This window comes from Anabas testudineus, chromosome 22, assembly GCF_900324465.2.
Source record: "Anabas testudineus chromosome 22, fAnaTes1.2, whole genome shotgun sequence".
Taxonomy (NCBI): domain Eukaryota; kingdom Metazoa; phylum Chordata; class Actinopteri; order Anabantiformes; family Anabantidae; genus Anabas; species Anabas testudineus.
Window position 1 is genome coordinate 19499568 of NC_046630.1, and position 26370 is coordinate 19525937.

The following is a 26370-nucleotide window of genomic DNA, read 5'->3' on the forward strand; positions in this document are numbered from 1 at the left end:
ATTATTAATATTAAATGACACGTGTCTGTGAAGTCATCCAGGCGAAGTTATATGGAAGTTGAGTGATGGCATCCAAGCAGCTCCAGGTTGGTTTCATTTCACACCTCTTCTAAATGGGCAGTGATAACCAGCCCTCTGGCAGCACTGCATTAAAACAGGCCTGATTCTGACCTGTTTTAATGCAGATTGTTCCATTGTTCATTGGAGCATCCAGAAATGCTTGTTAAAACTTAAAAAATTAAAGAATCTATATATAAACAAGATCCAGAATTGTTCCTGCTTTTTCCAGCCCTGAGCTCATTTAGTCATGGAAGAATTCAGGTGCTCGACTGGCCTGCCTGCACGCAAGACCTGCCATCCATTGAATAGAAGTCGAGTTCCTGAAATCTTATATTAAGAAATTCTTCGCAAGAAATCCCACTGATGCAACAGTGGATGCCTGTATGAACATACAGGCATCCATAGCTCACAGTAAACACCACAAGGTACTGTCTGCAGCAGTATTAAATTCAGTAGTATATTATTAGTGGTTATTTTACCAGACAAGCTCTTTGGTCTCAATCTCATAGTGGACAGTCTCTATTACCTTATGTTAAATGTTTAGTAAAACTAAGCAAAGGTGATAGTGGCCCTTTGGAAATTAAAATCCTTTGTGAACGTTAAAGGAGCCATGCAGGTCTGCTTAAGCATGGAGAAGCCTGTAATGCTGTACCCACTGCATGTGTACTTATGTACATCCTCTGGCACTTAAGCTTGAGATTCATGTTTTGGTGAAGGATGCCTTATGTATAGTCCTAAACATGATTTGCAAGTTTAATAGTTTAGTGGACAAAATAAACCAAGGATGTGGTTGTGTTGAGCCTCCACATCTGCTCTCCATTGATCAAACTGCACGCACACAGTTAGAGATTCCCAGACAATAACAGACTGTGGGAATCATTTTATGATTAAAACTCAAATACAAACCTTGAAAACATGATACTGTATGTACCAGTCAACAAATACTGTATGCTGTACTGAAATAAGATTTAACCAGCAGTATACTACTTTTTATCTCCCTGAACAATCAATAGAGGTTTTGTAAGATTTAACATTATTTGGTTATTACAGATAGGACAAACCCATGTAACCTATTTATTTGCTACTAATCATTCAAATCATTCTAATCACTACAACATTCATCAATTACATTCAGCTGCAGCTGTTCCCCACATTATTTCAAATGCAGTGTAGTAATATTGCGGTTGAATCCATACTCATGTAATAGTCTTTAGCCACATTTATTGTTAGTGTGTCTGCTTGTGGTGGATTCAGATTGGATTAAGATTACATGGTCATAAAACATAAACTGTGCTCATTGTTCTGGGCTCTTTAACTTTAGTGAAATTATGGTCAGTAATAGCCATGGACAATCAGCAGGACAAAGGTAGAGAGAAAAAGAGAAAGGAGGGTAACCAAAGAATTTGTGTGAATTTCAGTCAAAGGTTGTGCTCCTTCATGGAGCCATCCACTAAGTTAGTCAAATATGAACATACAGGTGTTATTATTACTGATTTTTCTTTTTTTTTTTTTTTTTACTATGGCTGCAACTGGGCAAAAGACAATCAAAACATCTTTCTTCTGCCAGAAACCAGAAGTAAAACTGAGTGTAGAGGTCTTGCTGTTTTTGTTCTTATTACTGCTATAATAAAAGTATAGTTTAATCCCTTTGCCTGCAAGGTATTGGAAAAGTGACCACATCAGCCTTACATCCATCCCTCCATTCTCTTAACTGCTTGTCCACTACAGGTCGCTAGTCCATCACAGGGCTGACACAGAAACGCACAGCCATAGGCACTCACATTCACACCTATGGGCAATTTAGAGTGACCTATTAACCTAACATGCATGTCTTTGGGAGGAAGCTGGAGTACCCTGAGAGAACCCACACAGACACGGGGGGGAATATGGAAATTCCACACAGAAAGGCACCCTGCTGACCTATGGGTTCAAACCCGGGTCCTTCTTGCTGTGAGGCGACAGTGCTAATCACTACAGTCTAACATGTTACTAAGTAATAGTTACGGTCGATCTCAAGCCTTGAATCTACTGTAACACCTGTCCACAACAATTTCCACATGGAGTTAATGAATATTACAGTTGTTTTTTGGAATATCCATTTAGTTGTTATTAGCATGTTGTCCTGTAAATGAGAGCTATTCTAGTATCGATTTTAGTTTGGTTTGGTTTGGTTTGTTTAATTTTAGTATCCTAAGTAATTAGGATGGGTGAAAGAGCTTGCCATTTGAGGAGTTCATTTGACCTTTTGTTTATGTATTGTTGTGTATTTCTAAATCCAGGTTAAGTATGTGTATAATCCCAAAATACACATGAGCAGTAGGTTTTCCTTCATCTGCTTTGTGTGTCAATTTATACAATGGTGACCATTTCTGACCACCGTGAATAATACTTAACCAATGTTATATAACTATGCCATTTATTATAAGTGGTTATTAAAGCCACCAGGAAACCATAATTAGAAGTTACTTGTCCATCTTGGTTTTACAGTTTTTTGTTTAGGATTGAAGGAAAGATGCTGTTTGCTTTTTTTGTGCAACCGCAAATTGATGTCTGCTGATGTGGCTAACATCAGAGAAAAGACATGTCACTTATAAACAAAGCTGCCAATATTGTGACATAGACTGTGGTAGAAGCTTGCATTGGTTGCTTACTCATTATACAGTATGGGTCCCTTGGTATTTGAAAATGTATTGTTTTTTGTCTCTATTCACCACTACACAGTGGATACAAAATAAAACATTCAAGTTGAGCATAAGGTGCCCAAGGTGGGTAAATTTAAAATGTCATAGGAATTTCCAGTAGCATGGAACATCAGAGTTGGAAATGCAAACTGCAAATAGATTTGTAATCTGACCAATGGGGAAGAATGTATAATTTGTTAGTAAATGTTTGAGACGGTCCTCCTGTAAAATGCAGCTTTGTAGGTCTTTTGTGCCAGAAGAGTAATATTACCATTCGGTGGCATCTAGTGGCGGTAGTGATCGTCGAGGTGGTTGATCACTCTAATAGATTTAATTGATGGGGTTTTCAGTGGAAGATCATGTCCGTGGCCCTAAAAAGTCAGTTCTGGAAGTTTCTGGAGCAACGCTGACTATTTATTTAATTCAGGAAACTATCAGGTATTGAGATGTTGGCCACAATAACATAATCAGTTTTTAGACTCAGTGCGGAAATATTAGTTTTGCTGGCATTTCAACTCTCACATCAGTCAGGTTTAATTTGCAGCTGTTTGTAAGACCTGTCCAGATGCCTGATTTGTTAGCTAAACAACTGTCCACATTCCTGCTTGAAATGGTAATAAGTTGGAGATTTTACAGAATAATGTGGAAAAGGCTACCATCACTTGGCAAAACAGGAATATCTCATTATTGGGTGTGCATCTTTTGGGTTTGTCAGTCTGTTATCTCCACGTACTTTCTAATATACTGTAATTTCAGAAGGAACACTACATCAAATACTGTATTGAGATTGAGGTTGAGTTTCCAGGGAGGTATTTAGTAACACTAAGTACAGCACAATTAAGAAGACATGTAGGAAAGTTAGTGACTCAACAGATGTTTTCCAGGTTATTTCTGACATATTTTATGTGCTCTGTTTTTTCCCCACTCTCCTTTGTAACAGAAGCCAAAAACCACACTTATTCCACATGAATGAACAGTTTTTCTTTCTTTGTTATCTCAGAGAGATTTGTTGGCATTGATTTTTAAACACCAAGGTAGTATCCAGAACCAAAGAAATAAAAACACATAAGCAATACGCATAACACTCCACATCTATTAGCAGAAGCCTTGTTGTTGTCATTCCCAAAAATATTATGAAATAAATGTATATTATTTAGTGGTGCTTAAATGTCCAAAATGTATTTTTGTTATTTTACTTTTGTTTGTGATCATGATTGCCAACATCTGATAAACATAAAAAGGGATTTGTTGACTGTACTCATTGGCTTGACCAACACAAGTACAACTGGAAAATCCAAGGAGCTGGACTCTTTGAGCCATTTCTAAACAACTGCATATTCCAGGGATTAGAGGTGTCAGCACTTTGCTGGGTGAGGACAACCCAGGAACCACAAAGGCACAGGACTGCCATTAACAGGAAGCTGCTGGAACAAAAGTCAAGCCAGTTTTATATTGTCGTGGACTAAAAGGCAGCTTTCAAAGATAGAAGCCCCTGCTCCAAAATTCACCCCTTCAAATGAGATTCATCAGAATAAGCAGAGGTGTGTTTTGACAAGTCAACGTGATGCATTGATGCAACCCCACAAAAACTGTAACAGCTGTGGAGCATGGTGGTGGTAGCATCATGCTCTGGTGCTGTTTTGCGCCTGGTGTATTACACAAATTGGATGGAAAAATGAACATGGAATGGAAAACCTTTAAATTCTTCAACATAACCTTAAACTATCTACTTAAACTAAACACTCTTTTTGTTATCTTGAAAGTAGTTCCTCGTGAGCTATAGCATAGGAATGACTTGTCTGGAGCTCCCTACACAAGTTATCTCAGAAGAAGATTGAATTGACAGTGCATTTTAATGCATCCAGAATATTAATGCTCCCTTTTGCTATGAATGTTTTCATTCATAAAGCTTTTGTCTTTTTTTGTGTCTAAGTCACAAGTGTGTATGTTTAGATTTGAATTATTTGTGCCATCAAACCATATTTCAGTAGTGTTTTGTCAAAGCAAAGTTAGCTTCCATGTTGGGTTTCAGCAAGTGTTGCCTTGTGTCCCCTTATCCAGGAATCTACCTGTTGGACATGATCTACATCGACTCTGCCTATCCTGCATCAGACAGCATCATAGAAACAGAGCAGAGGACCAATCAGATGAACAACCTTCTGAGAATCATCTCCGACATGCAGATGTCAAGTAACTATGGTAAGAGACAAAGTATTAACCAGTTAAACAATGTGTGACATGCCTTTAAATGAGATGTTAACATTATATGACTATGATTGACATACTGTATGTCAGAGCACACACAGCTTACTGCCTATTTGGCTGTGTAGCCTCAGTCCCTTTACAGACCAGGTTGGACACTGTATGAAGCCTCAATCATACATGAATGAGTTGAACATGAAAATTAATTTTCAACATGTTAAATGTGAAATTATTTCCTCCAACCTTCTTTTTTTTTTTTTTTTTTTAGATCATCTTGTGACCCTGCCACATGTCCAGAAGTATCTGCTGTCAGTTCGCTATATAGAAGAACTCCAGAAGTTTGTAGAGGACGACAACTTCAAGTGAGTTTTATCTGAGTCTCTCACATTGGGCAGTAGTAAATAGTAGTAATAGTATAGTATGTATAGTCATGATGTTTTCTGTGGCTATTTATGTTGAACTCTGCTGTGGACACTTCTTAAGGTTTCATTTAGAAAAACCTATTCCCTCCACGGTCATAACATTAGCTTTATTCCACAGCATATGGGAACATGGAAGTGGGTGTGAAATTGGCAGGGGTCACTGTGCAGGAAGTGGGATGTAAAACAACAGGCAACTGGTTTTATCTTTCTCTAAAAAGAGTTTATTGATCCGACCAGCACTGATGACTTTTCAGAATGTGTTTCAGGTCCAGGATTTGAAATAGGTTTGGTTATCTATCACAACTTGTGACACTTCACATTTAGCGGTTTATATTGAAATTGGCTGGATCTAATTCTAGGGTTTTATTTATACTTGGTCTATTTTTAGATTCAACTTATGGGAATGTGCTCAAATGATACCTCACGCTTAATAATGAATCAAAATAACTAATTCATTTGGCCCCTTAATTGAACACACTCTGGGTATACTTTCTCTCTCTTCTTGAATGTGTAGGCGTAGATATGGCTACCCCAAATGCGTCACTGTATAAATGCTTCTTAGTGAATGTGAGCTAATTATTTTATCAGTTTGCTAATTTCGTGAATTTTGTTGCTACTGATACATTTTGGTTCATTGGAAACCGTAAAACATCCTTAATGAATTAATGATATACTTGTACAAAAAAATCACATTCATTTCATATAGACAACAAAAGAAAAAAAGTTTTTTAAAAAAGTATGTTTATTTGCAACTAAACTGCAATTGTGATTATGTGGTTTCCAAAAATCCTCCTTACACAGGCTAGAACAAAAGCCTAGCAGAGGACACCATAAACCTGCACACACATTGATATCAGTCAGAGAGGAAATACACTTTCCAGACCTGATGTGTTTGAACTGAAGCTGAAATGTGAGAGGAACTTTTCTGTTGCACGTGTGCGTGTAGGCGACTCCCTGGAGCCTGTCATCAGCTCTGTCAGTCAGTAATGTGTTAAATCAAGAGCCACTCTGGAACCATTTGGCAGCATCCAACATGATGGAGGCACCAGTGAGAAGCAGTAAATTACAGTCTGCGGCATGATTTTCCATAGTTAGAACTGATGAGATAAAAAGAATAAGACCACACCAATAGGATCAAACATGATCTCAAATTTACAATGCACATGAATTTGACTAGTATTGTGATCAACGTAAGTTCTTGCATTCTAACCAGGTATCCACACCTTCCACCCTGTCCTTTAACAGTATTGATGGTAGCAATATAACTTATTCTTGGTATGATGATTTAAGTTTTAAATGCTTAATCATCTAAAAAAAAATGAAATAAATACATTGCTGTTCATATTACTGAACAGTCCAGCTCCATGGTGTGGATGCAAGACCATTTCTTGTAGGTACTAATACTACTACTTTTCTGCTGTAGAGACTGAGGAGACCACAGCAACACTACTAGTATCCTGGGGAATATTTGTCTTTGGGACAGTTCTTTTGTCCCTTTGTCATTTCCTTTTAGTCTTTCCTGTTTATACCTGTTCATATAAATATGGTCACCCAACTGACATTACTCACTACTCCTCCACTTCCAAGTCTTCTCAGGGCACATTTAAAATCTTGAAAATGTCTGAATTCTTCTTTTAGAGTAGCTTACATAATTCATGTTCTTATGCTGTGTCATAGTTGGTTTAAATATGAAAGAGGTCAGAATCATTTTTACTACTACTACAATTTTAAAATAATTAATTTGAAGAAAAGAAATGCAGCAGCGCTATTATCAGTACATGGCATATGCTGTCTTAAAGTTTAATAGTAGTATCAAGTGCTCACTGCTGCCACTACAAATCCCACTGTTTGCTCTCAGTTCATATTACAGCTTTTCCTAGAAGGCATCTTAGGACCTGTTTAGTAACGGTGGATCAAGTAACTACCTATTACTGTAAATAAATAAAAGGAGACACTGTGACAAACCCAACAGATTATTGTTGCCAACTCTGTCTTGGCATCTGACGGTTTATAGTTTTGATTTTACAGCCTGAAACCTTTACTGTTTGGTTTAGTCTAAGTGATGTCATCAGCATTGTTTCAAGAAACAACTCCAAATGAATGATAATGTTTAGTAATTGGTGTAGACGCAGCATTAGTTTTTGGTCCTATTTAATTAGCCTTGACCTTTATAGTTGATGTCTGTTTTTAACCTCATCTTAGGCAGAACACCATGAATATAATTTGCATACTTACTTGTACCAGGATGATTCAAAAAACGAGGCAACAGTAATTTACAAATGCCACCTCTCTGTGATTCAGAATAATTTTTAGGTTGTAGCTCTAGTTTTCTTTTTGAATCAGTTACCATTAGCGTTTTCAAAATTCCTGGATTGTGCACTTTGAAGTATCTCTTCAGCTTTCATAGTTAAGATCACTGCACACTGACTTTTTCTGCAGCTGCAGGGAGCATGCTCGAGGCTTCAGCGCTGATGCTGAGCTGCTATTGTGCAAAGTCACCAGTCACGAGGCCCACAGGAAGAGAAAATTCAGCTATCCGATGACAAGGAGGAGATTTGGATTACGTGGCTGAAAAAAAGTGATGTCTTTCATGTGATGTTTCTCATTGGAAATGGAGATTTTAGTAATAGCTTTTTATATAGTTTTTTTTATTCTATTTTTGTTACTTCTTTTTTTGTCAACAATACTTTTAGACATTTACACAGTGCAGTTGTTAAAAAAAAGCATTTAGACAGTGACATTTTACTGTGAAATTAAATTAATAAACGTTTCTTGCATTTCTAGAACCTGGTTATCATGTTTCCGGAGGTGAGATGGTCACAGTGAATTAATAATTACCGTAATGACATGAGAGAAAACAGATGCACAGATGAAATCAGACTGTGTGATGTAATGTGGACATTACACATGACAGATTGTGTTTGAGGTTTTCATGACACTCCCCTTCTGTCTTTCTTTGGAGCCAGAACTTTAAACATTCATAAACACAACCAAACCCAGTCTCAATACTTCATGACTATTTAGCCCACAGTTCCTTCCACCCAGTGTTTCAAGAAATACTTTCCAAATGTGGTGATGAGCGACAGAATCCTATTTACCAAGGAACAAAATTTATTGGGACTATTCCCCATGCTGGTAGACCTAAATGAGCATGTACAGACCGTAGGAGAGGCTTTTCTTAATTCGGAGTATTGCAAGTTTTGAGCCATGTACTTGAAAGTTAACAGGTGCTGGCCTCAAAAGTTCTTGGCTCCAGTTAACCCACAATGAAAGAGAACCAAGTTCTCAACAGAAACCACTTCTTTTTCCAGAAGGTAATATAGTCTTTCCTGCTCAATTAAGGACCCCAAATACATGTATTTGCAGTCATTTCTGACAATATTGCTCCAATAATAAGATTTTAGGGCTTATATAAGTCTTACTAACCACAACTACCTAACGGTTCAGGTGTTAGGTGTGACTCCCTACGCCCTACCGTGTCTGTGGTTAAGGAGTTACACTAATAGGATCCTAAAAGATGTTATCATGCAATGTTACTGTTGTCAAATGCAAGTTTGTGTCTCAACATTTTGCAATTCTAAGCTTCAAACCAGCTCTAATGCAATCAAAGGTTGATGTCATGAGTTTTAGACTGAGATTTAACATAGTGCATACAGCCTTTGTTCATTTCTGTTTACAGCACATCCTATGTTTTATTGATTTGTGTAAAATGACAACAATAAAAACATGACTCCAACATTTATTGTCAGGCAGATTAACACGGGTGCAACAAATATTAGAATATTAAAAACACTAATATGTTTTAAACTCTGAGCTAAGATGCTAAGACACCATTAAAAAACTGATGTAGAAGTCATAAGACAAAAGTTACAACACATGAATTTGGCTTGAAATGTCTACCAAGATCACTGGTTGAGGAATAATGCATTCTGGGATAAAGGTCCACACAAATGGGTTCAAATAAAACAAGAAGATATCCAGTTATTTGCACAATACTTAGCTATAGAGTATATGGAGTTTGAATTGAAACAGTATCTGGGCTACGACTGAAGAAAACCAGTATACAGATAAACAAATATTGAAGAAAAAGAGGTTAATTAAGTATGTTTTAAAATGAGGCAGTTGGTAGAAGTTGTATTTAAACAGCAAATGTTCTTCCTAATGATAGATTATTTAATTTTTAATATTCAAGTTGAACGTTCTGACTATGTATGTGTACAGATATTGTGTGGTCAACCAAATGGAACCACTGCAAATCCCCAATCCTCAAAATGTGATATCTAATAGCTTTTCTTCACCACACCATACTCACTCAGCTGGACTGTGTTATTACAGGCAAAAGATGTGGATAGCACCTGGTACCTACCAAACTTGTTTTGGTATCACCTTTGTTGAGGCTCAAAGCGAGCTGATGCATGGATGTAATGTAATTCCCAAACTCTCCTGTTTTTTTTCAGCAGCCTTATGTCTTGCTGCTTTTTGTCCCTTATGAAACCTCTTTTTTTTTTTTTTTAAATCATTCGCAATATATCTGCACAGGTTGCAGCTTCAGTGTTCCATCATTCATTATTCCGCAGAGCTCAGATCCCAACATACAATCACTGTCATTATATGAAGGGAGCTTGAACTGTTCTACAGCCAACCATCACATGGGCACGAGATGGCCAACTGAAAACCGTCCTGCTTACACAGCCTGTTAGAAGCTTCCCGTAACTTTTGCTGGAAAACTGGCAACACTACTGTCGTAACTGGCTTGAAGCAAAAATGTAACCAGTGAATCTAATCTTTACTTTTTACCGCAGACTTACTTTCTATGTATTTTATGGATCCAAGTTATTGACTCATGTGTTCCTCACTCATAAACCACCTTTAACATCTAGAGATGATGAAAACAGCGGGAAGCCATTGCTCAGCTGAGTAATGCTCAATGAGACGCAAAAAAGACTGGTTCTGATTTTCCTTTAATTATCTTGGGTATATAAATGGAAGCAGCAATAAAAGACAATGTTTAAGCCCAGACTTAGGCCTGAATCATTTTCTGGCTAATTGACACTGTAAGTAGCTGCTGGAGCTCATGTCACACATGTGAGAGTTATGTATTTCTCTCTAGACAATAGTAGTTATCAGCTGATCTAATGGAAACCATTTGTGTTGTAGGTTGTCGCTGAAGATTGAACCTGGCAACAGTTCCCCTCGCATTGCTTCTTCTAAAGAGGACCTGGCAGGTAAGACACCTGTGATAGTGCTACAATAATTCAGTGGTCTTCAGCTGTTTGCCATTTGTCAACTTCCTGATCATTAGATTCAATTTAATTACATTACAGTTTCTTTTAAACATCAGAACAAAATAAACTGTTTCCAGACGCTATGATGCACACATCAGCCAACAATCAGGGACAGCAAGTCTTACTGTAGCTTAATAATAAGTATAGTAGAAACTACCTGTGTACAGTGGAAACGTACCACCCAATGAAGCACGGACAGAGATACACTGAGAAAATTTAACCACCACACACCCTTTCACTAATGTGTCCTTTAATAGTACATGATTTCTAGGCAGGACATGACCCATATTTATATACTACTACTTTTACACCTTATTGGTACCTCTACAACTGATCACTCCAGGTTAACCGGGGAGCAAGGAAAGTTGAAATGACTCCACAGAGGGTAAACACCTGGGGCTGGTCCTCTTCAGGAACCTCAAGCAAGTCTCTTTGCAACCCAAAAGTGTACTACTGATAGAAACTCTCCAGTGTGTCAGAACTGTACGTGTACAATATGTAGAGTATTTGTAGGCTTGCTGTGAGCATTACGGCAGATTTATCAGCCAGCGCATTTATTCTGACTTGACTGAATAAATCTTTAATTACTTTCAAATTCAAACGTACAAACTGGCTACATTTTAGCAGAAATCTGAGTCCTCACACACGGCAGAGTTGTTAGGGGTCGGAAAGACATTGCTTCTATCATCACCATGTCAAAAAAAATCTCTAAATGATCATGTCTCAGTAGGGTGGTCGTCTAGCAAGTGTCAGTTGTTTAATTCCTGGCATATATCACAGTGCCCTTGGGCCATGCGTTGAGCCACGTCAGCTGCATGGCAGCTCCACACACACAGTTTGTGTGCAAACGGGTGAATGAGAAGCAGTGTAAAGCACTTTAAGTACCAAGAAGTTCAGACTATTTACCAATTAACAGCTCATAATAATGATTTTGGGTGTAGTCACTGAGAGGTTGTGTAATAATCCGTGTAAGTGTCAGTGCGTAAAGTAGAAACACTCTTTGTAGCCTTTCCTGAGTTTAGTGGACAAACCTTGAAACTCCTGTGTCTGTCATTTCCATCACTTCTTGCTGATCTTCATCGTCCCTCACCTCTCTGAAATCATCGTGGAGGAGAACAGACTGCAGTAAATATTCAGTGAAAGCTGCAGGGAAACAAATGACTTTGCTGGACAGGCCAGTGCAGTGGGAGCTGACTGAAAAGTTCCATGAGGACATGTTGCAGAGGGCCAGTCCACTTCCTTTATTTTCCTTTCTTGTGTTGTGCCAGGAATTGGAGGGGGATTATTTGGAGTGGGCGGAGGTGATGTAATGCAGCCGGAACAAGACAAGATCCACATGTAGGTCGGGGCAATAAAGAACCCGAAGCCACGTCAAACACAGCGTGGCAGTCTACAGCTGTCCATGTCTGTCAGTGATGATGTTTTGTATCATAATGATGGTGATGACTTTAAAATGCTCACTTATTTTAAAAGAGATTTGCACTTCGATCTAAAACCAAGTTAGTCCTCAGCGACAGTTTATCATATGGCTTTTGCTGCCTTTCTTTTACATTAAGTACCTCCGAGTTTTTACAGTAACTGGAAACCAAACAAAATAAGCAGCCTGCTTTCATCACCTTGTTTTGTAGACTGGTCTCAATTGTCACCACAGGTCAAATGGAATTTTCTGCTCTTGCAGCTTTAAGAAAACCGCAGGGGTTTCTGGAAATTCTCACAGTACTGTATATGGTGTACAGTATTTTGGCCACTGAACAGCAAAACTAGCATGCAGCAGGCATTCAGTAAAGATCCACTACATGGATGTTAGAGTCTGCTGAATACTGAATACTAGGGGAATAGATTTTGCTTTCTCTTAGCTTTCGCAGGCATTTGATGGCTAAGCATTGCTAATACTGTGGGAGATGTTATCCCACCCACCACCACCCATTCCTCGTCACAGTGTGTTGCTGCATTGCTTTGCCTCTTGATTACATTAGAGTAGTGTTTTAGTTAGTTTGACTTATAATATTTATTTATGTTTGCCTGGCTGCCTGGCGGAGAAAACACACACAGCCGGGAACAAGTTTGACAAGACTGAATACTTTATTTTTAGATAAATGAAGTCATGTCACTAATAGCCAGTTAAGCCTATTAATTCTTCACTTGAGTAAAAACAACTGGACAAACTGCTCCATGAGCAAGTTAACAATGTGGCTAATTGCAGTCGAACAGCAACAACATGTCAGCCGTTCCACAGCAGCATCCACTGGGAATGAACACATGGATCTTTTTCCACAGACTCATGTCTGACAGGCTGGCCAGCCAAATGGTGGGATTTGTTTGCAATGGTTACTATAGTAACTGCTACTCTTTCTCTTTGTCTTTCTCTCTCTCTTATCATACAATTTAGTATAATTACAGTGCACAATTTAGTGGTATTAATCTTTATAGCGTCACACTGCAATTATGTGCTTGTCACTGGACTGACTGGAGGCGATTATGTACAAAAGGAAAGAAAGGTTTCAATTTCAGTAAATGTTAATTACAAAAGCATCTCCCTGTGCCAAACGGGTAATGTGCTTCAGTCACCATAACACACATGACATAAGTGAACTGTATAGGAAGGTAGCGTGTGTCTGAGCGATTACATGCAAAACTTAGCTGGAAACAGCATTTGGTTTCTGTCACCATGTCTTTTAGTTGAAATCCGATGGTATGAAATACTTTTTTCCATATAAAGACGTACAGTATTTGTCTCACCATTATGACACACCAGCTGATCGATTGTAATAAATGTTTCTCATTACACCAAGTTTATATAATAACAAAAGCATTTAAAGTCTACAGTCTGCTGATCTGCTGACTGATGACTGTTAGTAGAGAAATGCACTTGAATTTGAGCAGTATATCTATGTGTAAAATTTCCATTGTCCAACTAATCACATGCTAAATGACTAGGCCACCAATTTTACACTTCAAGGTCAATTTACTTTTCATGGCCAAAAACCACCCAGCCAACTACTTCAAGTGTTGAGTCACATAGAGCAGGCACTCAAAAACCTTACTTGCATCTACAATATGCAACTTAAACTAGTGTTAGTATTGGACCCAAAACAAATCCACTCTGCCCAGCCTTCCTTCTCCCTGCTCTGCTCTGCTCTTCTACGATCTGCTACACTCGGCCACACTCTGCACAGCCTGTCAGGTATTAGTCCTTATCAAGATAATTTAGAAAATATTTCTCCAAAAAACTAACTAATCAAATTTCAAGACACTGCCATAGGACTAAGAGTCAATGGCAGTGTATATAATAGACTAGTATTTGTTTAACCATGAGTTATTACATTTGGTTCTCCTCCTGTTTGGTTACATATGTATGGAAATGACAGAAGTTGCAGTTATAGCAAAACGTATCACAGGTAAAAATAGTTTATTGTGCAGAAACCTTTAACTGCGTGGAACTACTTTTACAACTTGCTACTTTACTACTTTAGTAAATGTACTATGTTTCTTTGTCTAGACATTACAGGGAAACCTGCTGTTCTGAGGGAACTTTTACATACACCACAGGTGTTCTGGCTTGAAGGGTACTATGTGTGAGGGTCGTGAGTGTGCAGTGACAGCTGTGTTCTCCACATGCTGGTCAGATGAACATGAACATATAAGTTTCATAACGAGGCACAGTCACTGGCTCGTAGGCTCACTCAGCATGATCAAGTCTCATGCACCTCACACACTGCCAAACAGAAGAATTTGGTTTACTCAGTCTCCCCGTGTTTGAGTGAGTCGAAGGCAGCGCGGTGAACTGAGCAGAACATGTGCAAGAGCACAACCGAGAAATCCAACGTGACATGGCGTCTGTATATAAACACAGAGAAAATGTGTCGGATAGTGGCGCTGTTTGCGACTTTGGTGACCATCCTGAAAATATTATCTCATCTGAATGAGATAATAAAATCATGTATCATAAATCATGTATTTTGGGAAGCTTGTGCGACTCCTCGTGACTTCAGTTTCTGACCGCAATCAGGCTAATGTATCCAAGCTGTTTTGTAATGTTTTAGCTGCAGTTGAAGGAGCTGAGTAAGCAGACACGTGTACTTAGAAAGGAACTAAGCTAACATAAATCACCTGTAATTTGACTTTTTAAAGGCTTTCTTGGACATGTCCAGCTCCTGAGATCACAGCTGTCCTGTTTCTCCCAGCGTTATTGATGTGTCTTTCTGTCTGCTCTATGAGAATAATTATTTCTACTTGCAATACAGACGAATGACAGATAAACTTAAAGAGCAACTTCTGTTAGTATAACTTGATTTGCTTTGTCATTGATTCTCCAATTGTGTAAAACTCGACTGCAGAACGTTATTTTCCTCAAGAACATTTCCTTGTTTGTGTGCTTTGATATCTGTGGTGGAGAGTGCTGGCTAACACACTCCAAACAAGCTCCACATTCTCCTGTGATGGTTCAGCTGGGTAAAGATGTGGTGAAGACTGTTGCAAATAATTTCAAGTACAGTACAGAGCATCTGCAGTCATTACATTTCTCCATTGTTTTTGGATTTCACATGTCTGAATAGTTGGACTTTTATGGTTCTGCATCAAATCCACTCACTGAGTCTGAATCGTTATTGAATCAAATGACTTCGTTCACTTTGGTTCAATAGTTCAGTTTTAATCATAGTGGACAAAGATTCTAACATTCTTAGAAATGTTCAATGTTAGTCTTCCAAAAAGTTCAGTGTTGTATTTTTATTCATTTGATATTGTATGTTCATACGAAGTTATTTTAACTTTTACTTAAATTAAATGTCTTTTTTAAAAATAGTAAATGATCAGTCAACATAAAAGGAAAGCCCATCGTTATAAAGTTGGTAGATTTTGGACTGTAAAATTGCCAGCTGCATGGCCTTGGTGAATTCATCTCCATGTTGGAATAACTGTACTATACTTTTATACTAAACTCAGTTTCAGTGCTTGGTTATTTGCATTATTTTGCTGAGTGTGCAGTTCTCCACAGCACGCTGCAGTGCCCATAAACTGCACGTGTGTTTACAAGCTTAGTGGAGCAATTACGGCACATTAAGGCAGCCTCGAGGGATCACATTATACTGCCACACTACATGGATTACTTTAATTCTAACTTTACCACATTATTACTCCTGATTACATAATTGCAGATGAGTAAAAACTTTCCTCGTGTTGTTAAGAAAGATTTTAATTTGAGCACATACCAGAGTAGATTATGAGTGGAAAAATAGTCGGACACAATCAAGTAGAGCGCTCTCTATGTCCTCTGCAGATTTGAGCTGTTCCCACTGTAGCACTTCATGCATTGCAGGATTGCAGGAGGATATTAAGTATATTGTCTTTATTTATTTTATGGTACGTAGTAGTACCATAAAATAACTTCACACAACTCTGATGTACTGTTTGTTCCAGTCAGGACATGTTGAACACAAACTGTCCTGCTGCGTCTGAACTGGTCCCGTCTGGCTGATTAAGTGGCCCCTGTGGGTTTCCAGTGAGAGGGAACATAGTGATTCAGAGGTTCCACTGGCGCATAATGCATATGGTAACACTGCCTTAATTCACCAGTCCAACACTGTCCTCCTAGGAGGCAGAGCAGTGGTCGGACCTGTGGTAGGATGACATGGGCACACCTACCACCACACATTCACACTTGATAAATGAGTAAACACACATCATTACATTGGATAAAATGTGTTGATAATTTTCATGCAGAGGCTTATTCTGTATCTCACTGCCTCCATCTAGTGGGGTTGACTGTAAGTATTTTTGTAGGAGAACTGGTAAACATGGAACCATTTCAAATCTACTGTATTTCCCCACTACAGACTGGATTACCAATGGGATAATGTGTCAAAAGAAATTTTGTTATATTGCCCTCACGTAGTGAATATTTCAGAATAAAGCTATGTAGAAATAACAGATACACAACGAGGTAACAAGTTACCCTCGACACTAAAGAGAAACCCTCACCTGCCACCTTGTCCATATCAGCATCAACAACATCTATAATAGATAATGTCTGATGCAGTGACAGATAACTCATAGCAGTGATGATGCTTATCATGTTTCAGGTCTGTCTGAGGTCTCCGCCTCTCTGAGGTATAACCGACGACCTACCTGTCCTGATGCCTCTGTTGGGGTTCATATCCCCACCCCTCCTCCATCCCACCACAGGAAGAGCCATAGTCTGGGGAACAAGTGAGTATCACAAAGCCATTCCCAATGTTTGACTCTACATTTGATTAATACAACTATTACAAAACATCTGAATTTATATGACAGCTGCACTTACTGTTTTCAGTAAGACATAAAACACCAAGTAGCAGCTATTGAAATGTTAACATAGGTAAAATGAATTATGTCATGGCAACTGGACGTCCTTCTTGTTAGAAAGTAGCTTTGTCAGATGAAGCTGGTAAACTTGTGTCTTCCCAGTGTTTAGAACTTATTTCACACACTACTTGTTATCTACTGAAAATCTTTTTTTTTTTAATGTTATTTGATGATTTCGCACCAGTCAGTTGCAGAGGAGAGCAGAGAAATATTTAAAACATAAGTGGGTGAAAGTGTTTGCAGGTCAAAGCATAGTAAGAGTAGAGTATCAATGGTGAAAGAAGCATGTTGATGGTTTACCTAATATAAAGCAGATTTATTCAAAGCATTATCTAAATAAAAGCATGTAAGCATTATCATAAAGGAAGGTATCAAATGTAAAAGTACACCTGTTCATCTAGTTTCATTATATTAAGTGAATCCTGTCACTAGAACTGAAGTGAGTCTAAGCAGCATTTGACCATTGTAGGTGTAGAATAATACATATTTTGTTTTATTCTACACATATTATTATTTTTATATGTTATCATATAATTTTTTGTTTTCAAATTATGTATTTCAGGATTTAAAACTACATTATGCGACTTTTTGGAATCAAGGCAGCTTTAGTATGAGACTTGAAACCACCAGTTCCATTCATCTTATTAAACCTCACATCACTCCTACATTTACTGCAGCAGTCTTCATGCTAATGTAACAAACAATTGTACAATTCAAGACAGGAGGCCACACTAAACCTCAGTTGCAAATAAGGACAACAAATACTGTTTGCTTGTGTTTCTTGGCATAATATTAATTTTCTATTGTGCCTTGTGTAATCTGTATTGTACTGTATGTTCTCAGGGAGGCAGGTCTCACAGGCAGGAAGAGAAGCAAGAGTTTGAAAAAGTAACTACTTAGTCAGATACTAAAGAAAATCTGATCTGTGATGAAACATAGTGTATAAACGTATACAACACTGAAAAAACACTGTCTGTATACTTCTGTCATCATCCACAGTATGATGTGTCAGTACGGCATGTCAGAGAGCAGGAGTGCCACGTTTCCCATAGAGAAAGCGCGACACCTGCTGGATGACAGCTTCTTGGAGTCTCAGAGTCCTGTCAGAAACGATCCACACAGTATGTCTGTGTCCAACGGCCTGTCACCAGGTGAGTTCACGGCAAAGACAATTAAACTGCTGATCCATTAACATGTTTTTGCTAATGTGCATTTAGCCTTTGACATAGTTACGAGATCAAACTTAAAAAATGCCTTTGTGTTTTTTGCCCAATAGGCAGCAGTGAAAGCTCCTTTGGGGAAGAGCTGTCACCTGGAATGGAGAGGTGAGAGCATCACACAAAATCATGTCATAAGAAAAGGCTTTTGATCACTTCAGTATTACCTAACTGTTTAGGACAGCTGAGGATATCCAAAACTGCTTCTTCACATGAAAACTCCAAAACCAAGCCCTGCATGTGGCTCCCAAACATACATCTTGAAGAAGTTTCAAATAGTATGTGGCTGTTTTCCTGAAACAGCTGCTTACTGTAGTTTTTGATGTGTTTTTTGGAACAGTGGAGCTCTATGGCACAGAAGAATAAGATATAACAGCTTTCTGATGTGCACACACAAAGGAGTTTAACAGTTACATTCAGCGCTGGTTTGGCCGAACATGACACAATGAACAAAAATCATCAGATTTACTGATGGCAATGTTTTTCAGAAAAACATCTGTATCAGCAAATTGTATCTGTGCCTGCAACATCTTCATTATACATACGATATAAATGTATTTCAGTGTTCAGTTAGTTAAATGGCATCCTAGCAGAAAGAGACATTACAGGCTGTGGTTGTGAATGCAAATGGTTTCGGCTTATTGTTTTTTCTGCTCATGTAAGATACACTGAACTCTGAACATATCCCATGATACCCTCAAACTGACTCTCATAATGTGTGACAAACAGGGGCCGCATGTATGCAACACTGGGCCCCAACTGGAGGGTCCCACTTCGCAACTCTCCTCGGAGCCGCAGCTATGTTTACAGGTACAGTGACCTGGGAGAACAAATAAAAATGAAATCTGTTTCAATTAGGGGAACTCAAGCTGTGTTCACGTGATTGAGAAAGAATCTTTGGACACATGACTCAGTGCAGAATTCTTTAACAATTACCCAACATGGTGACCTAGGAAATTACAGCCTGCTAATTACATAATAACTACATAATTGTTCCACAATTTAAATGAAATTAGGGTGAAATAAGTTTAATTTTAATATAATTATCTGGATCTGTTTGCACTATTAGGACAATACTTCACCCAATTAATAAGGATACAATACAGTTTTCACAATACAGTCACTTAACATAATAGTGAAACATGATCTTGATAGTGCACAAAGTTCCAGGTAATTTAATATAATTTCAAACATTCTTGAATTTCATTACAAGGCTGTTTTTTCTGCTGTGATGGCTTAAGGTTGTAACGTTTTTTATAAATGACAGTTGAGCCCAGATAATGAGAGTTTAAATCACGTCTTCACTTCACTGCCAGTCTGTGATGGTCACTGTAGAGCTAGTGTGCTTTATGTTTGTCTTGGGTCTGTCTCATTCATCTATACAAAAATCAACCTCTACAGTGGCACTGCTGGTAGCTCACACACACGTACACCGTTGGAGTAGCCAAGAAAATCACTGTGCTTTGCAGATAACTACTTTTTAATAGCATTCATGGAGTAAAGTGTAACTTGGATAAAATTGGTATTTGGACTCAGTTCAGTACTAATCAGTGAAGTAGTGAAGTCAGCTTGGTTGAATTAAAAACCTCCATACTCAAGAACCACTCACTGTCCTTAGAGAGCATCATTGCGTGCTTGTGCTTGTGCGTGTGTGCGCAAGGGGGCAGTTAGGTTAGGGTTAGGGTAATGGGCTATGTCTGTGAGTGCCCTTACAAGTATAGTAAGAGAAACGTGTGTGTGTGTGTGTGTTTGTTTGCGTGCATGCGTGTGCTCTGCTTCTCCAATTTCCAACACCCTTAGCTCTTCTGCTGCCAACTCCTGCTATGGATGCAGCGAGGCCAGCGGTGTGACCATTGAAGGACCCCTGCGAAGGAAAACCCTGCTGAAGGAAGGACGCAAACCCAAGGTGAGAGGATGTTTGGCTTTCTCTGGTTTAAGCTGTTTTACAGAAGAATTGGTGAGATGTTGTCAGCATGTCCTTGTATTCGCTGTCCTGCAGTTGTCTTCATGGACCAGATACTGGATCAGTCTGTCTGGATCAACGCTGACATTCTATGGGGCGAAAGCACTGAGAGCTTCTGAGAGGAAACATGTAAGTTTGATGCTTAAAGTACAGTAGAACTGTTTAGACTTTGCTAAAATCATGCTCTTGCTGCTGTTCTCTTGTTAAAATCAAAGTCATAATGAGCTTGAACTGTTCTAGTCAATGAAGCCGGAACATGAGTCTAGGTGCAGAACACATAGTTTTATTGTGGTTATTATCTACACTGTGAATATGGTTCATTTTGATTCTGTGTATGCTGCAGTATAAATCCAGCCCCTGTAAGAAGGTGTGTGTTACTGGATGGATGGTGGTGCTGCCAGATGACCCAGCCAGACCCAACATCTTCCAGCTCAATGACCCTGATAAAGGTTAGCTTCACCCCCACCGACACACCTCCTGCTTTTTGTTCTGCATCAGTTCAGATGATCTCACCCAGGTATTTGTGTCACTACACAGGCAATGTTTACAAGTTCCAGACAGGATCCAGGTTTTCAGCGATCCTCTGGCACAAACACCTGGAAGAAGCTTGTAGGAGCAGTAGACCTCAGGTATGTTCACTACTCTCGCCTGTTTGTTTGGACCATAGGTCTTTAATTAAACATACACTCTGAGCTCTGAGATAAAAGATCTGTTTCCACTCCTGCCTATAAATGATGAATTAATTGATGAAGGCTTAAAAAAAAAAACATTGACATGGTGAAAGTTATATTTGTACAGCACAGTAGTGTGTCCATTATTTCCCATATTTGTCATACTGATCATACTGTAGTTTCTATTACTTTACAGTGGTGCTTGAAAGTCTTTTTTCTGAATTTCTGCTTTAATATGAGCAAAACATGATCAGATTTTCACACATGCTAAAACTACAAAGGGAGTCAACTGAGTCACTTAGGTAAATACTAATCTCATCAACACTATATCCCCAGAAACCCCTGGAGAGAATTTCATGACATCTAAAATAAACAGCGACTTCATGTCAGAATGAACAGCTTCCCAAGTTTCTAACATGTGCGCTGAATATTTGTTCTGTTCTCTCAACAGATACCAGCAAACCTCATGTCATTTGAATGAGAGCAGACTGTACCTAGTGTGACATTGTTGTGCCAAACCCATTTGCTTGGGAACTAAAGACTAAATGAGGAAACACAGTGGAATTTGTTGGCGTCTACTGAAATGGCAAATGGTCGAGCATCTGAAGCTATTTGGTATTGGTCATGGTCGCTCGTCACCATGACTACGTGCAGCTCTGGAAGACTTTGGTGAGGTTGTCCATTTGTTCCTTTCTCCAGGCTTTCTTGTTCATTGTCATCGTTACGCTGCTATAAACAGGTTTGTTTTGTTGTTGTTTTGTTTTTTTGGCCCATGTTGGGTTCCTGCTTAGATGAAAAGAAGCATCAGTGTACAAATGTGGATTAACATGTTAGTTGACTGAGTTTGCAAAGTGATGTTTTCTACATTGACAGTGGACATACACCCCTGGTGTCTAATGAAACTACTAAAACTACAAAATGAGCGCTGACTTGTTTTGTTAACTCGTGATATTGGATATTGGATCAGAGAAGATCCAGAGCGGTGAGCGTGAAAACACGACCCCATGTGCAGGCCTCGTTGTTACCATGAGAGATCAGCACTGCAGCAAAGGACAGACGATGAGTCCTCTTCACCTTCAGCCCTGCCACATACAGCTGGACTGAACTTGTTCCAAACTGAGGTCAGACAGAAACTTCACGGAGCTCTGAAGCAGCCCAGATCAGTTCATCGATCCACCCCTTGCTACCTCAGTTGGTAGTCCTCTTGTGAAAGGTGTTTGCCGATGTACATAACAAGGTTTACAAATAGCACCAGTAACTATTTTCTACAGAACAAATCCAAATTTGGGAAACACGGTGGAAATTTCAGCGAACGACGTGGTAACTACAATCAGTGATGCAGAAAACGTCAAGGCAGGTGGTGCAGTGCATTTAAAGCAATTTACAAAAAGTACCAAGCTTTCAACAATCGTATGTATATGTGTTAGTGTAAATACTGTATTTATTTGTAAAAGAGTTTATTTTTGACAATTGGCCATGAAAGGGAAAAATGGTACGAAGGATTCTCTTTGATTCACCTCCTGCTTCAGGAAGCTGCTTCTCAGAGAGACTGTTGGTGGGAAGCCACCCTAAAACTAGGGACACTGGTAAAATGAAAGACTCCATCAGCATTGGTGTTCATCTGCTTCAAAAGCAAAACACTGCTATGTTCAGTTGAAAAGATCATTTCTACGAGGTCAGGACTGAAACTGGCAACACGAGGGAAGAATCTCAGGGGGTTGGACACTAGTGAGGGAATGAGCAACAAATGTTGTGTTACCCCAGTGGTGAAGTGTGACGGGTACATGCAGCCTGGATGAGTTTTCTTTGGAAGGAATCCGTTTCCAGTGATGCTAGAAAAAATGAGCCCCTACAATGTGTGGTCCAACACACAAGGTAACAGCTGAGATAGCTTCAGTTTGTCATGTTGTAACGAGTACAGAGTCCAACTCAGAGAAGTGTGGATGAAGGGAAACATTTCCTAATCAAAGTCATATGTGTAATGTTCCCCTACTTTAAATCCTGGTAACTGTTAGTGATTGATGAGATAAAATCAACCATAATGGTGAAAAGCAGGAACTAAACAATCACTGTTGCAAATCAGGACGTTCATGTATTAACCACATTTAGTCATTTGGTACATTCCTTTATCCAAACTGCAAGTGCCATAAATAGAAATGTGTCAGTTTCAAGAAGTGAAGTGCCAATGCCAGATGTACAGTAAGACCAATTTTTTATTTATTTATTTATTCATTGTTAGTGTAAAATAGTTCATCTTCTTTCTTTTTTTTATATATTAGCATAGTGAGGTGCTGAGTGTGCACAGGTGGTCGCTTCAAGCATTGAGGGTTCACTGAGCACAGGCAAGTGATGTGGCAGCCATTGAAACCTAATGCTGGTGGAACATGGGTCCTTTTTGGTAAATAAAAGCCGTACGGGGGGGGACGAGCCGAAGCAGCAGCTTCCACTTACAGAAAGAGGGTAAATGAATGGTTAGGTTAATTATTCAGGTTAAATGTTGTTAGAGCATTTAGTTTCCTTGCATCGATGATGCTGTAAAAGAGACGCCTATAACCAACGTGTATTAAATAGAATATAATATGAGCAGCATGGAAATTTCGGAGGTGAAGAACAGTGTGTTTGTTTGTCCACATGTTGGCGTCACTGAGTAGTGAAAATGGTAAAAAAGAAACAAAGCAGTTCCCTCACAGCCGAGCGACCGCGCTGATTAACGGGTCACACAGAAACCACCCTACTGAACCACTGTCCTGATCATGGAGCCACGCCTGACATGAACGCAGCCACGCAGGGCTGCCTGAATTCCATTGCTCATCGTTCCATTACACTGGAGTTGAACCCAGACAATAAAAAGCACTGCCACTCTCCTAATCCTCCTGACTGCACCCATTACGTGTTGGTCCAGCCGTAACGTGGAGGAACAGTATTCTTTGGGTATTGAAACTGAAATGTGGACAGAAAAACAGAGCTAGTACTGATCATTTGCACATGTTAACTGCCAGTGGTGGAGGAAGTACTCAGATCATTTACTTTTACTGTACACTAACTAAAGGTAGCAGTACCACAGTTTAGAAATACTCAAACAGACTCTTTCTGCATGATTTCACTTCACTGAACGTCATAGTATTGGATTTTAATTATTACTTTAATGTTACAGCTGCTAACTGTGCAGCTTAATCTAACATCCTGTCAATCTGTGTGTTGATTATTGCATTTGAATATAAGAATTTGAATTACTTTACTACTGCTGGGTCATTTGTGAGTTTCACTCCAGGCATTTTTATGATTGTACTTTATTTTGTGTTAGTAGTAAAGTAATATGTAAGTAGTGGAGTAAAAGTGTGATTTTAGCATTTGATCTGCAGTGAAGTTGAAGCATGAAGTAGAAAATGAATATATTGAAGTAGAAATACCTCAGAATTGCGCAGTAAGTACTTCCACGAATGTACTTGGTTACTTTCCACCACTGGTTTCATCAGCAGATGAATAAACACCAGAAATGATCAATACTTTTAGTGTTTTATTCACTTTTGATGTAGCTGCACCAGCAGCTTCCCACTCAGCTCTTGGCTGAACAACATCTGTGCGTAGACGTCTAGAGATGAAACTGATGAAGAGTAATGAAGTAAAAAGTAATCACAAGAAAATCTGTCATCATAAACAACACGTTTTATCTTAGTAATGAAAACATGGAAACCCAGAGCCATATAAAGAACGTGGGTAACAATGACCGGTCAGAGAGTGAAGTTAGAGCCAAGGAACAAACGGTTTTCATCGTCCAGGTTATTTACTAAATATATTGCCAGTAATTGTATTTACAGGGAGCCGGTGCCAGATCATCCTCTGATTGCATGAGACCAACATAAGTAAATATGGTGGCACTCACACGGTCAGTTTTTATCATTGTCACTTTCTCATCAAGACTCAGCAAGTGGCAGCAACACGTCTGTTAACTTCCCTTCAGAGCTGATGTTCGTTCACTCTAGTTGAGGCGGTCGCCATCACACAGTGACGCAGACACTTCACTAACGGTTGGACGGCGTGTGCTGCCACAGTCTGAAACATCACGTCGTTCACTCTCACAAACCAATGCTGATGGATCTTTGAGGTTCTGATCAAAGCAGCAGCACTAAAGTTAAACTGCCTTCCCGAGTTGTTCAAGTCTACTGTAGCTAATCACTTTGAAAAGTTTGTTTTCTTCTCTGTTCCCCAGATAATAAAAAAAAAACAAAACCCGACCAACATGTGCCAGTGAGTTTCCCAAAATGCAGCTATTGTTGGTTTAGATGCAGTTTGACCCACTTCTCTAACTAATGGTGACTCAATAACCAAAAGATCCCGTGTAAAATAAAAGCACTCATTGTTTTCTTTTATATATATAAATATGTGTATGTGATTACAAATACATTTGACCCAAATGTATATACAGTATGTTGGCATTGATTTGTACCCGATTGCGTCATCACTTTCCAGTTTGTTTTTATGAAGTATTTCAGCAAGTATTGCTTTACTCCTTCCTTCAGTTTTCCGGATTCTTCTCGTCTGTACACGTTTTGTGTTTTTATGAGAAAAACTTGATTGTGTTTTCCGGGACATTGCATGTGCTTTTGTGTCCAAGATTTCTAGTGTTGTTAACTGTGAAAACGAAATCACGAAAACGTGATTATCAGTCTGACATCATTTTTGCTAAGTTATTTCTTACCATGGCATTGTTGTTCTGTTGCTGTATTTTTCAGCTTCAAACACTGAATTGAGAATAAACTAATGAATAGAAAGCTGTTGGCTGCATGTTGTTCATTAACAGTTTTCTAATTGAAGCAGGAGACACAAACAAGATGTACTGGATTTGATTGAGAAAGACGAGCGATTACAAAATCCTGTCTACGGTGTCTCCGCCACACACAAACACGTTGAGCAACAAACCACAGGCTCTGTTCATCAGTGCTCACATAATGTCAGGTCTTTGTTCATATTCCCTGTGATACACGTGACAAGTAGAGTGAATAACAACATGCCATGGTTCATCACACAGGTCAGCTGAGCAGCTTGTAGTATTTTGAGGAAAATAATGAATTTAATCCATTTTGGAATAATAACAGAACACAATGTGGAAAAAGTTCATCGCTGTGAAAACTTTCTGGATGTGCTATATGGTGCTCACAGATGGAAATGTCAATTTGCAAGTTTTTGTTCTTACATTATTGTACAATTCACAGCATGTTGGTAAGTGGGTCAAGTGTGAGCGGCTGTTAAACCACCTGCGAATGGATGTAGACCAGCCTCCTGTGATACTGATGCTTATTCCAGTTTGACAACAACCTCCTGCACGTCTCTGGCACGAGACATGACTGTCAGTCCCTGTTCCTTCAGGCACAGATGCGCTGCTGAGACTTGACTCATCTGTGCTGTGTCGTATTCATTCGAGTGTTTGTTCATAGCTACAAACTGAAATGCACATGGGCCACATCCAGGTCCATGTGCATCTACAACGTCACGGAGGATGTGGATGTGGTCCACAACATCACTTAAC

The 26370-nt window shown here is 39.0% G+C and overlaps 1 protein-coding gene across 3 annotated transcripts in view; it reads left to right on the top strand.

Moving 5' to 3' along the window:
• Nucleotides 1-25615, top strand: part of LOC113147769 (ras-specific guanine nucleotide-releasing factor RalGPS1) — a 69118-nt gene extending 43503 nt beyond the window's left edge. For 2 of the 3 annotated variants that reach the window (XM_026338988.1, XM_026338987.1), the window contains exons 9-21: nucleotides 4803-4940; nucleotides 5212-5305; nucleotides 10523-10590; nucleotides 16731-16857; nucleotides 17836-17880; nucleotides 17992-18143; nucleotides 18269-18317; nucleotides 18939-19019; nucleotides 20010-20115; nucleotides 20209-20301; nucleotides 20516-20621; nucleotides 20710-20801; nucleotides 21295-25615. In XM_026338988.1, the coding sequence (XP_026194773.1) occupies nucleotides 4803-4940; nucleotides 5212-5305; nucleotides 10523-10590; nucleotides 16731-16857; nucleotides 17836-17880; nucleotides 17992-18143; nucleotides 18269-18317; nucleotides 18939-19019; nucleotides 20010-20115; nucleotides 20209-20301; nucleotides 20516-20621; nucleotides 20710-20801; nucleotides 21295-21324 (1181 nt within the window). In that variant the 3' untranslated portion in view covers nucleotides 21325-25615. The remainder of the gene's footprint in view (nucleotides 1-4802; nucleotides 4941-5211; nucleotides 5306-10522; nucleotides 10591-16730; nucleotides 16858-17835; nucleotides 17881-17991; nucleotides 18144-18268; nucleotides 18318-18938; nucleotides 19020-20009; nucleotides 20116-20208; nucleotides 20302-20515; nucleotides 20622-20709; nucleotides 20802-21294) is intronic. The other variant, XM_026338989.1, reaches the window with a different exon arrangement.
• The last annotated feature ends 755 nt before the right edge of the window (nucleotides 25616-26370 follow it).